The sequence below is a fragment of the Gopherus flavomarginatus genome, chromosome 15 (assembly GCF_025201925.1).
Source record: "Gopherus flavomarginatus isolate rGopFla2 chromosome 15, rGopFla2.mat.asm, whole genome shotgun sequence".
In the NCBI taxonomy this organism is placed as follows: Eukaryota; Metazoa; Chordata; order Testudines; family Testudinidae; genus Gopherus; species Gopherus flavomarginatus.
The window spans coordinates 16044924-16057048 of NC_066631.1; the positions used below are offsets into that span (position 1 = coordinate 16044924).

Consider the following 12125-nt stretch of genomic DNA (forward strand, 5'->3'; position numbering starts at 1 on the left):
GCTCTTGATCCTATCTAGCCGCTTCTGAACCTGGGACAGTAAAGGCCAGTAATCCAAATTAAGGCCACTATAATTCTGACTAAATGAGGGTGTTCTGTTGACATGCAGATTTAAGTGGTGTAACTTCAAATTCACACCTTTAGTTAATTCATATTAACTTTCCCAGATGTCCCCATGTAGACAAGCTCTAAGGCTGTGCCTACACTACACAGCTTTTAGTGACATGACTATGCCGCTACACCCATGCCACTAAAAGGCGTGCAGTGTAGCAACTGTTTGTACGCAGGAGAGCTCTCTCCTGCAGACAAAAAAACTTTCACCCACAACAAGCAGGGGGAGGGTTTCTTTAAACACCTCTGAACAACAAAAGTTTTGTCTTTCGCTTGCCAGTGTCGACAAAGCTTGAGTGTCTTTTAAACCTGAAGATTATTTCACTGAGCCATCGTCATTCATTGGATTGTGTCCAGACCAGAGGTTCTCAAACTGGGAGTCAGAACCTCTCAGGGGGTCGCAAGGTTATTACATGGGGGTTTGTGAGTTGTCAGCCTCCACCCCAAACCCTGCTTTGCCTCCAGCAGTTATAATGGTGTTAAATATATATAAATGCTTTTAATTTAAGGAGATCACATTCCGAGACTTGCTGTGCGAAAGGGGTCGCCAGTACAAACGTTTGAGAACCACTGGCCTAGACCCTGGGCCTGCCTGCTCTACCCATGCAGCACCTACGTGGGAGAGGAAGGGGTCGGCCACTGGCTCAGAGGACCCGCCCGCGGCCTATTCGGGCAGCGCTGCACGCACAGGCTCTGCGAAGGGCTTTAGGCTCTCCCAGGCCGAGGGGCGCCGGCTCGGACACCCAGCGCCTGTAACGCAGGGCGGGAAGCGCCGGGAGGCAGCAGCTTGGGCGGGGCTGTTGGGGAAACCAGGCCCGGCCACCTTCCCCGAGCGGCTTCCACCGGGGCGGCCATGGCAGAGGGCCCGCGGGCCGAGCCCCGCCAGGACAGGGGCCCCCCCTCATAGACTCACATCTTATCCTTCTGGTGCTGCCTCTTCCCCATGGCGGCGGCTCCAACTCCCCCCCGGCACAGGAGACGCGCCCCCAACCAACAGGGGGGACCCCAAGCTGGGGCGGACCACCTAGCTCCGGCCGGCGGACTCCTCAAGGGCCAATCCGGCTCTCCCGAGCACCACAGCGACTTCCGGTAGATCGGCGTGCGCCGCTAAACTGGCTCCCCGGAGAACCAGGGCGCCCCACGTACCGTTCCGGCCGCTCCTTCTACCCCGTCCCCTGGCTGTTGGGGATTGTTCTGTGTCCTGGCACAGCGAGTCTGCAGTGCTGGGAGAAGGGGCACCTGGGCTGCAGTGCGCAAGGGACGGGAGCTAGGAGCCAGGCAAGGCAGTGCGGATACTCACAGCTGAGCATCACCCGCTGTGACCTAGCTCTGAAATCTCTCCTTCAGGCTGGAGAAGCAGCCCTGCTCGCGAGACAGACAGTAATCGTGGAGAGGAAAGAGCCTGGTGTAGTTTCCAAACCACTGGGCAATGAATGGAGTAAAGGAAGGGGACGGGGGGCTATTTTTAGAAAACACAAACCTCTTCTGTCCAGCTGTCGATCCTGTTAATATAACAACTGTTAAACCGTTGCTGTTATGAAAAGGTAGAGAGAGCTCACTAAAGTAACTAATAACGAAAGAAAGACAGCATAACAAACAGGAGAGAAAAATGAATGTGTTGGCAGAACGCAAAACCGTGTGTGGAGATTGGAGAGAAAATGCTAAGAGGAGAGAGAATTTACTCTCTCCATGGTTTAAAGCTGAATTCTGTCAATCTAGTTCCCCACCGTAAGCCCACACCCACCTCGCACACCAGCTGTACACCACTCCCCCGAAGCTAAAACCACCGTCCTGCATTCAGCTCCACCTACGGGAGCTTAGTGCTGGATGGCGTTTTCCTTGAAAATTAGGCAATAAGTGGAAATAGCCCAAACTGGGGTCAACTCTACAGCTGGAGGTTGGCCTAGCCTTCCCCTCTACCCCGGCTCTCATACTCTTTAGCAGCTTGTCCTAAAATGAGGGTTGCTTTATGGGTTGACTTTGGAAACTTTGGCTTAGGGGATAAGGAGATTAGTGGAACATTAAAACTGCTTTCACAAACAAAACAAAGCTTGTGTTGGCCAACAGACAGACACCTCACTCATATCATAACCCCGAGCTCCTGTTTTCTTTGTTCGCCTTCATTGCAGCAAAGCTTTCCCATTGCAGTTCAAACTCTGGTCAGTTTTTCACTATTCCACAAAAATCATTACTTCAAAAGTGAAGGATACTTTTAAAATATGCTAATTACAGAATCCATAACAGCTATTCCAAGCCCAACCTGACTCAAAGTAATGTAGACTAGAATTCAGTTTTCAGTAATATTTATCTTGAGTCAAGCAGATGCGCCTTCTCCCACTCCCAAAAGTTAGTCTATAAACTGCTTTCCATTTTGAATTTGCAGTTATGTGAGGTATTTGCATTTCTAACATGGCTGTCACCCTAGTATGTAGGTGCTGTAGGGTTGCCAACCCTCGTTTCGCTGAGAGTCTCCCAGAATTGGGCTCTATCTCCCTGAGGCTACTGAAGCGAATGCCGGGAGATTTTAGACCGCTAAAGTCCGGCTGAGCAGTGGGGGTAAGGGAGGCTCCCTGCCACTCCTGGAAGCAACTGGCATGCCTTGTGGCCCCTGGTGGGGACAGGGGTCTCTGTGCACTGCCCATGCCCTGGACACCAATCCACAGCTCCCATTGTCCAGGAACTGCAGTCAATCATGGGAGCTGTGGGGGCAGTGCCTGTGCCTGCAGGCAGGGGCAACGTGCAGAGGCCCCCGGCCCCCTCTCCAGGAGCTGCAGGAACACACCGGCTACTTCCAGCTGCAGCACAGAGCCCCCTGGTCCCATTTACTTTGGGTGCCCTGCTGTTCAGCTAACTGGGAGCCACCGGAGGTAAGTACCGCCCAGCCAGAGCCCACACCCCCACCCCAACCCCCCTGCCCAAGCGCTGAGCCCCCTCCCAAAGCCTACACTCTTCACCCCAACCCCGAACCCCCTCCTGCACCCAAACTCCCTTCCAGAGCTTGCACTCTGCACCCCCTCTTGTGCCCAACCCCAGGCTCAACCCAGACCCCCCTGCCACACTCCAAACCTCTGCCCCAGCCTGGTGAAAGTGAGTGAAGATGGGGGAAAGGGGGTGTTTGGGGGGGGGGAATGGAGTGAGTAGGGCACGTCCTCGGAGAAGGGGCTGGGGGCCAAGCAAGGGTTTTGCATTTGTGTGATTAGACCAGGGATAGGCAAGGTGCGGCACACGAGCTGATTTTCAGTGGCACTTACACTGCCTGGGTCCTGGCCACCGGTGTGGGGGGGGGGGTTCTGCATTTTAATTTAATTTTAAATGAAGCTTCTTATACATTTTAAAACGCTTATTTACTTTATATACAGCAAGTTTAGTTATATATTATAGAAAGAGACCTTCTAAAAACGTTAAAATGTATTACTGGCATGCAAAACCTTCAATGAGAGTGAATAAATGAAGACTCGTCGCACCAGTTCTGAAAGGATGCCGACCCCTGGATTAGACAGTTAGCAAGCCTAAAGTGCTGACATATATTCCACCAAATGCCACATAACACACTGAAGTTTGTGCTGTGCCTTAGGTCCTCCAGCTGCAGCATGTACTTATAATAGTTGGTCAGATTCACTTATAGGATGCGTTTTCTAAAGAATTTTGTGTAATCTCTTATAGCTGGTTTGTGATACAGGAAACATCTCTCTCTAACAGTTCTTTTTACATTCATAGGACTGATTTAAAATGCTAGTTAGTTGTGATCAAGTTACTTCCTTGCATCCAAATCTACATATTCTAAAAGAAATGCAATAAATTAATTACTAAATATGCACTAATGAGGAAAGACTTGAATGCCAGATTAACATCTTTCAATGAAATATTGAGTTTCACAATTCCTCATCATTTTCTTAGTAGCTATTTAATTATTGGGTAAGCATCATGTGCTGAAAGCCTAACTTGTATGTGTTAGTCTATATGTACAACCCACTGCAACTCACAACAACATACAATTAAACATACTTACAGGATATTTACCCACCAAAATCCACATCATTACTATAATACTTTGCATTCTTTCCAATATTAAATAGGCATTTAGATACCAACCTGTGTTGCCTTAGAAATACCTAAAATTAGAGTAGAGCATCTCCAATGTATTTCAGAAACATTCATACATTTATTTTATCTGGACACCTGTGAAGAAGATCCTGGAAGTATTATTCTTTTTACCCATGAGGAAATGAGGCCCAGAGGCTAAGTGACCTAACTAAAGCCTCACAGAAAGTTTGTTGAGGAGCCAGGAATAGATCTCTTGTCTCCTTAATCCAGTTCTGTGGTTTTCCTCTATCTAATCAATTCATTCTTGCATAATTATGGTAGCTTGTGAGTTTAATATTAAAGTGTTTGTGCTCTGTAATTTAGATTTACCATTAATTGAATGTGTGATCTTTGATTGTTTTCAGACAAGTTTTCTTACATTTTAGTGTTAAGAAATGCTCAGAACTTTGTCACAAATTTCCTTATATTACAGCAATATTGAAAGATAGGAGACTTCTACTTGTTTAAAGGAAACATCATTGTTTCCAGCTCACCTCCTATAGTCTAGTTCAGAATGAAGTCAATCTGTACTTTTTACAAGTTGGCCGCCGTCATTTGCCAGCTCACTTCTATAGCATATAGATTACTAGTGCTCATATCACCTTTGTCACATTTATCGTACTTCTATAGTTACACTCAAGGTTAAAAACAATTTCTTGATTTCCAAAAAAATCTTTTGAATCTAAAGATGAAAATGTTTGAAATTTTTGTACATAATTTGTAGTTTGAGAATTAAAATTTAACAAAAATGATAGCAAATTTCAGACAATCCCTGAACAGTGGTTGACTAACAATACAAAATTATGATCTAGTAAATTAAAAGGACACAGAGGCACTCTTAAAAATTAGTTTAATTTTTACTCTGCATTATCTGACACCCTCTTAGAACTCTTAACATTGAATTACTTCCTCTAATTTTCTTCTCCCACGGATCCAATTCAGTTATTTCCTCATTGGTAGCCAGAGTGAGCATAGCTCTCGGGATTGTTTTCAATTAACATATGCTCAGTATATTGAATACACTAGGTCCTACATAGCTGTGCGGGTATTTTTTTCCCCATTTTCAACCAAATAATGGATTCATAAAAGCTATTTATGTATTGAAGATGATAAACCCCAGAAAACAGGCCTTAAAACATATAAAAACTTGATTAGTTTTGGGCCCAAACTACTTGACAGTCTCTCAAGCTATGTCTCAAGAATTTGTAAGGACCGCAGATGCTGGGCTCAGCAGTAAACGTGCCCTACATGGGAGGTTCACCTTCAGTACTGAGTAAGACCTTTAGCATATAAAGGCCTAAGCCAACAGATAAAGTTCTGGATCTTAAACACCTCAAAATTCTAAAGCTATATAGATCCAGGTTTGGTTCTGACAAATATATAGCCTTTAAATTTCCTGTTTCCAGATTGTTTCATATGCTGCCACAACATTGACCCTGTTCAGATTTTTCCACTTTGAAGACTATTGTTTTGATTCCTACACTAAATTCCCATGAATGAGCATTAGGCACATACAGAATCACAGAATATTAGGGTTGGAAGGGACCTCAGGAGGTCATCTAGTCCAGCCCCCTGCTCAAAAGCAGGACCAACCCCAACTAAATCATCCCATCTAGGGCTTTGTCAAGCCTGACCTTAAAAACCTCTAAGGAAGGAACTTCCACCACCTCCCTAGATAACCCATTCCAGTGCTTCACCACTCTCCCAGTGAAATAGTTTTTCCTAATATCCAACCTAGACCCCCGCCACTGCATATCTTAAGGTAGATTAATTTTCTCCTATCTGTTCATGTATTAGCCATTTAATTTTTCAGGTTAGTTATATTAAGACATTTATTAACTTCTTTATTGATTTCCACACAAATCCAAATTATTATTTTGCACAAAAAGCTACTCTCATGGCTGCTGGGCTAACAGCCAGTAGCCACAACTACTAAGGCAAACTCCAAAAGAATGCCTGCAGAGATCAGAGAGATTTCCAAAAGGTGCAAAAACAGACAGAAGGAAATTTCCCATTTCAATGTATTTTTACATTGTAGTTCTTACATCAATGACTTTCTATAGAAGATATACAGTTACCTGCACGTTTGTTCGGTATTTATGTTAATCTGCAAACCCACCTTTTTCATTGAAGTTTGTGATTATGATTCCAGGCAAGGAAATTTCCCCAAGTACTCAGCTAGATCTGTGAATGGCAGTTCTGACTGGGCATATAGTGGCCTTCAGCATTTCCAAAAGTGTGCAGTCAAAAAATAAAATTTAAAAAATGATCTGAAAATAAACTATTTGAAGGAGTATGGGACAGTACACACCTCTCCTTCCTCACACACAACAGCTGCAGAGGGAGAAATCAAGACTGAGAATTGGAACTAGTATTTGAGAGTGAATCCATGGGAAAATGCAACAAGCATTTTTGAAAAAAACCTGCATGTTAGATCAGATTTACAGAAAGCCACCCACTTCCTGCTCTTCAGGCCAGAATTATGGCCACTAAATATTGAGAGCTCAGTGAGCAATCTTACAAGCACAGTAGCAGTGGTTCCAGAATTGCTTTTAAAGGAAACCTACAAAGGGAAATAATGGTTTTACCCTATTTTGATTGTATATCATGTATGAATAAGGCCATCGTATATTCTCCACCCTTCCCCGCTTGATTTTTTTTAAGCAGAAAAATATCAGGAATGTCAAATCTACTATTCCATGATTTTGCTGGACACCTCCTCCTTTAGAACAGTGGCTCTCAACCTTTCCAGATTATTGTGCCCCTTTCAGGACTCTGATCTGTCTTGCATATCCCCAAGTTTCACCTCACTTAAAAACTACCTGCTTACAAAATCAGCACACTATTACTGAAAAATAGCTTACTTTCTCATTTTTACCACATAATTATAATATAAATATTGTACTTACATTTCAGTGTACAGTATATAGAGCAGTATAAACAAGTCATTGTCTGTATGAAATTTAAGTTCGTACTGATTTCACTAGTGCTTTTTATGTAGCCTGTTGTAAAACTAGACCAATATCTAGACGAGTTGATGTACTCCCTGAAAGACCTCTGTGTGTACGCCTGGGGGTACACGTACCCCTAGTTGAGAACCACTGCTTTAGAGGACTCAGAGAAATGGAGCAAGAATTTTTTTTACCTCAGATAGATGGTATTGAATATAAATATTTTCTCCCCTCATTCCCCCAAAAAAGGACCAAACCACCAGAATAAAAATCACTTTCCTCTCATTTAATCAGATTTCACTTGCTTGGAATCTGAGATCATAATCCTACTAGTGCTCCAGTCATCCACAGACTTCTAAGAAAAACAAAGTAGACAAAACCCGAATATTTTGTAATCTAAAAAACAAACAGGAGAGGACTCTTTTGTAAAAAACTTTAAGCCTTTAAGATTATCTTTATAAAATCATAAAAAACCCAGAGAACACAAATTTTACTTTTTTCTCCTTCTGTGCAGGTTTAGTTATAACTAAACCTAGATCCTGTTGAGAGAGAACACTCATTAAGAGGCCATTGTGAACGAAGACTCAACGCTGAAATATGTCAAGTCCTCCAACCCTTCCAGCAGAGATACTAGCCACTAGTAATGGGGTTTTCATGGAAAGATTCAGTAGTGGGCAAATTGCTAACAGCTCAAAGGGTGGCTTCGTCAAAGCACTGAGAACTAAATTTAAGTCCCAGGAGGGAGTAGGGTGTCTAACATTATGGAAGAGGTTCAATAAACCATTTGTAAATCTTAACATTGCAGGGTTAGTAAATACCAAGAAGCTTTGTGCTGGAGAATGGAATACTGTAATGCTAGCTAGTTGAACTTTAATGGAACTCAAAGAAAGTCCTCCTTTCTTTAGAGTTAATAAGTATCCTAACAGCTCAGGGATAGGAGCATCAATAGGAGACAAACTACAATGAGCACAACAGTGGAAAAACCTTTTCCATTCCTGAAGATAAGTCTTTCTGGTAGAATCTTTTCTACTGTTCAGCAGAACCTCCTGGATCTCTGTGTACCAACACAGTTCTTACTCTGAGAACCATCTAGCTACTAGGCCTTGAGCTGCAGCAGGTTCAGGGTGAGTTAAAGGACATTTCCTGAGTCCGGTATGAGAAAAGACTAGGCATCAGCAGAAGATCAATGGTAGGTCAGAAAAAGAGGTGAAGAAGGTAAGGAAACCATCTGTCTCAGCCAGATTGATCCAATCAAGATGACCCTGGCTTTGTCCTGACTGATTCTGTTTAGGACCCTGAGGATCAGAGGCAGCAGCAGAAATGCATCTAGGAGATTCTCCACCTTGAAGAAGAAAAAAAGCATCCCCAGAGAGAGGTGACCCAAGCCTCCCCTTGAACAGAACTGCTCAGACTTCTGATCAGCTATGGTGGTGAAAAGATCTGTTTTCAGAAATCCCCAGGTAAGAAATATCTAAAGGTTTGTCTAGTTCCCACTCATAATCCTGAGTGAAGTGCCTGCTAAGGTTGTTGGCTATGGTGTTTTGGAGACCGGGTAGGTAGACTGTCAAGATCCGGACATCAAGGCCTATGCATGAGTTCCAAAATTTCACGGCCTTAGCAGAGAGGAAAGGGGGTCTCGCTCCTCTTTGCCAACTTATATAGTTCACATTGTCCCAGTTGTCTGTCATTATGCGTGCTGTCACTGAATAACTTTGGATCATGAAAAGGGAAGTTCTGGACATCACAGGCAAATCATGAGGAGTGAAGTCATGATGCCCTGTGCATTACTATAACCATAACACTGGAACGAGCTGCCATATCAGCCACACATGGAGAAGCTTGCAGTATTGTTCTAGCCAAGAGCTGCTCTTCTGCAATGATGGCTTGAAACTGTTTTGTGCTCTTGTAGCAGATATTCAATAAAAGAGGTAAATTTTGTATAATTAATGTTATTATATTTTGCCAGAATCACCTGATTATTAGCAATTGGAATTGCAGAGTAGCAGAAAAGTAAGGTTCAAGAGTTTGTGCTCCTTGTCATTAGATGTAGTCTTTGAATGGTGTTGTCTACGATGCTCATTCACTGCATCCACAACTAAAGATTTTGGTGTGGGGTGGGAAAATAAAAACTCAAGCCCCTAGCTGGGACAATACTTTTCCAATGGTCTTTTAGCTGACAAGAGGTGCAGTAGCAGGAGTCTGCAGACAGACTTGGCAGATTCTAATAGTGCTTTATTTATAGAGAGGGCTACCTGGGCTCACAATGGTGCATAGAAGATGTCAAGCCATTTGTGCTGCGTCTCCTGCAGTTCTTCTAATGAGATCTGAAGGGTGTCTGCTGCCCTCTTCATCAGAACGCTGTCCTCGGGAGCCAAAAAAGTCTTACTGCGTTATAGATGAAACCACATTATATTGAACTTGCTTTGATCCACCGGAGTGCGCAGCCCCGTCCCCCAGAGCACTGCTTTTCCACATTATATCTGAATTTGTGTTATAACGGGTCACGTTATATTGGGGTAGAGGTGTATTTGAAATCATCATGAGATGGTGAAGGGGATGACAACTTCAACTGGGGAAGAAAAAGAAATATTAGAATGTGGAGCAGCCTCCTCGTTAGCTCTCCTTTCTTGGTCCTCAAATGTATCCTCATTGGAGATAGTTTATGAGAAACAGAAGGAGTTGAAGAATGTTCCCTGGGATGATCTACATGAGTAGTGTGCACTTCAGAAACCAGTTGCTGGTAAATAACCCAGGAATCCCAGTATGCCCACTAGGGAGGACCATATGGGAATGGTGGGCACATCCAGGGTTAGTTGTACCAGGTGGATGTTTGGCGGTCTTTGATGGTAGAAGCCTGGAAGTGTTCCTAAACAGTCCAGGTTCTGGCTAAACAAATGTAGGTAGGTAGTCAGCAGAACCCTGCATAGAAATCTGGGAGTCTGAAGAACTCCCTTTCATAGTCTGGTGGAGTTGGGGGATGGAGGAGTAATCAGCCATCTTTCAGAAGGTATCGAGTGCTAGGGAGGCAGGTGGTCCTGGAGAATGGTGAAATAGTAGGGATAAAATTGTTGTGGTACCAGAAGTCTTGAACTCAGAGGAGACTCAGCCGCCTCGTAAATAAGCAGGAGTACTGCTGAGAACCTGAACTCTTGCAGTATTGGGTGAGCCAACACAGTGACCTGGTAAGTCCCAGCCACAGAGGTGTGAGGTACCAAAGGCTGGACTCACTCTTCCACTTGTACTGATGGTCTAGGTACCGATGAGGCACTGGAAGATGAAAAGTGTACTGCCTTCTTAGTCAAGTGCTTAGAATCGGTAGTATCTTGCCCATATATCCTTAGCATGGGACACAAAGATGCACATGGCGCATGCACAAGACGAACAGGTATTGCCACTGAAATCTTCCGATTGAAGGTGCACATGCACACCTCAAGTAGAGTACCCACAGGGACACTACCTGAAGTTGCAGTAGTTACAAAAACAAGGTTCTAGATCACTACAGTAAAATCAGTGTTAAGATTTACTACTCTGGCACTTGCAGAGAAAAGATCACCCAGATAACATTAGTTCAGTATTGATTTCTATACACGTTTAAGATGATTTAACCTGTATTACTGTTTAATGCTGCTACAAGAAGACATGAATATCCAGAGCAAGGCCATCTTTTTTTTAATCCAATGCAGTGTTCATTTATTTTTGTACATACAAAAAGAGCCACCCTCTTTGATTCCCCCCACCCCCAAAAATCTCTCCTTTACAAACAGTTAAAAATTAAAAACCAGATGATGACAGGTTAATTTTGGTACAATTATTCAGCAACATAGCTGTCATAATTAGAGTTAAATTTCCTACAAGGCTACTTGTAGGGAAATCCTGATTATTGGCCAAATAAAATTCCATATTACAAGTTAGCAAATTCTAGTACAAAAATAGTCCTTGTGTTAGAACAGCCTCTTATAATTATATTCACAGGTTTGAGTCTATTGGCTGCATAATACCTTAATATCTTATGAAATTTCTTTTATATGGCTCATTCATCTAATTCAATATAGTGTTGAGCCTCAATCAATCCTCAGGCAAAAAACCCTGAACAGGGTTAATACGCTGCTCAGTGTACTCTGAAGTACTGTGCTTTTCACAGGACATCCAAAAAAATCCCCAAACTGTTCTCAGCTAGTCTTCTTGATATCACAAAGAGATCCAGACCCAAAAGGACCCCCCTGAAGTACAGATCCACAAACTTCTGTAGGAACACAGGCCACAGCTTTGATGTTCAAATTCCACTTGGAAAACAGGTCCAGCTCCTCCACTCATTTTCACATTTGCCTTGGTGAGCTTCTTTAGAAATTAAAGCTTATCACTCATGAAAGATGTGGGGCCATTCTGGTACTGCCCCTTTCAGGAGTGTCCCATTCTGGCCGGGCTCTCTCCTCTTCTGTCTCTGGTTAATGCTGTTCAGCAGTTTCCCTTAGACCAGGCCCTTCAGGGAAAATCTGGGGAAATACTATTTGTCTCTCAAGATGTCTAGCTGTTCTTGATATTCTGTGAAAAGCCTCTGGAAACGGAGGTTCTGTCCGATGACAGGAAGCAGTTCTTTCAGTAGCTCTCTCTTTCGTAAACCCTGCACAAAAACGTCAAAAATCCTCAAATTTATTTTATATCATTAATGCAGGCATTTGATACAGGATTCACTTAAGATTAGTGTGGTCTCTCTTTATCTTAAGAGAGCTGTTTATTTGGTGCCACCTCCTGTTATTTAGATTTCAACAGTAATAATAATAATAGTAATAATAATAATAATAAGTCTTTAGGAGTTCTTATGAAATGTTCTTGTTGCTGCTTCCACGTGGTGGCAGAATGTGGAAGTGTTCTTTGAAGGGCACATGTTTCTTTGGCATATCAGCCCTTTCAAAGGTACATGCCTGGTGAATGGAGAGCACTGAAGGTGCAACCTGTTCCATCTATTAGGTATGTTAGACAG

The 12125-nt window shown here is 43.3% G+C and overlaps 2 protein-coding genes across 4 annotated transcripts in view; both read right to left on the reverse strand.

Moving 5' to 3' along the window:
• PPIL2 (peptidylprolyl isomerase like 2) overlaps positions 1 to 1199 on the reverse strand; it is a 120888-nt gene extending 119689 nt beyond the window's left edge. The window contains exon 1 of one of the 2 annotated variants that reach the window (XM_050924238.1): positions 1024 to 1199. In XM_050924238.1, coding sequence (XP_050780195.1) covers positions 1024 to 1055 — 32 coding nt within the window. In that variant the 5' untranslated portion in view covers positions 1056 to 1199. The remainder of the gene's footprint in view (positions 1 to 1023) is intronic. The other variant, XM_050924239.1, reaches the window with a different exon arrangement.
• Positions 1200 to 10790: 9591 nt separating this feature from the next.
• LOC127034885 (protein HIRA) overlaps positions 10791 to 12125 on the reverse strand; it is a 60181-nt gene continuing 58846 nt past the window's right edge. For both annotated transcript variants that reach the window (XM_050924237.1, XM_050924236.1), the window contains one exon: positions 10791 to 11765. In XM_050924237.1, the coding sequence (XP_050780194.1) occupies positions 11649 to 11765 (117 nt within the window). In that variant the 3' untranslated portion in view covers positions 10791 to 11648. The remainder of the gene's footprint in view (positions 11766 to 12125) is intronic.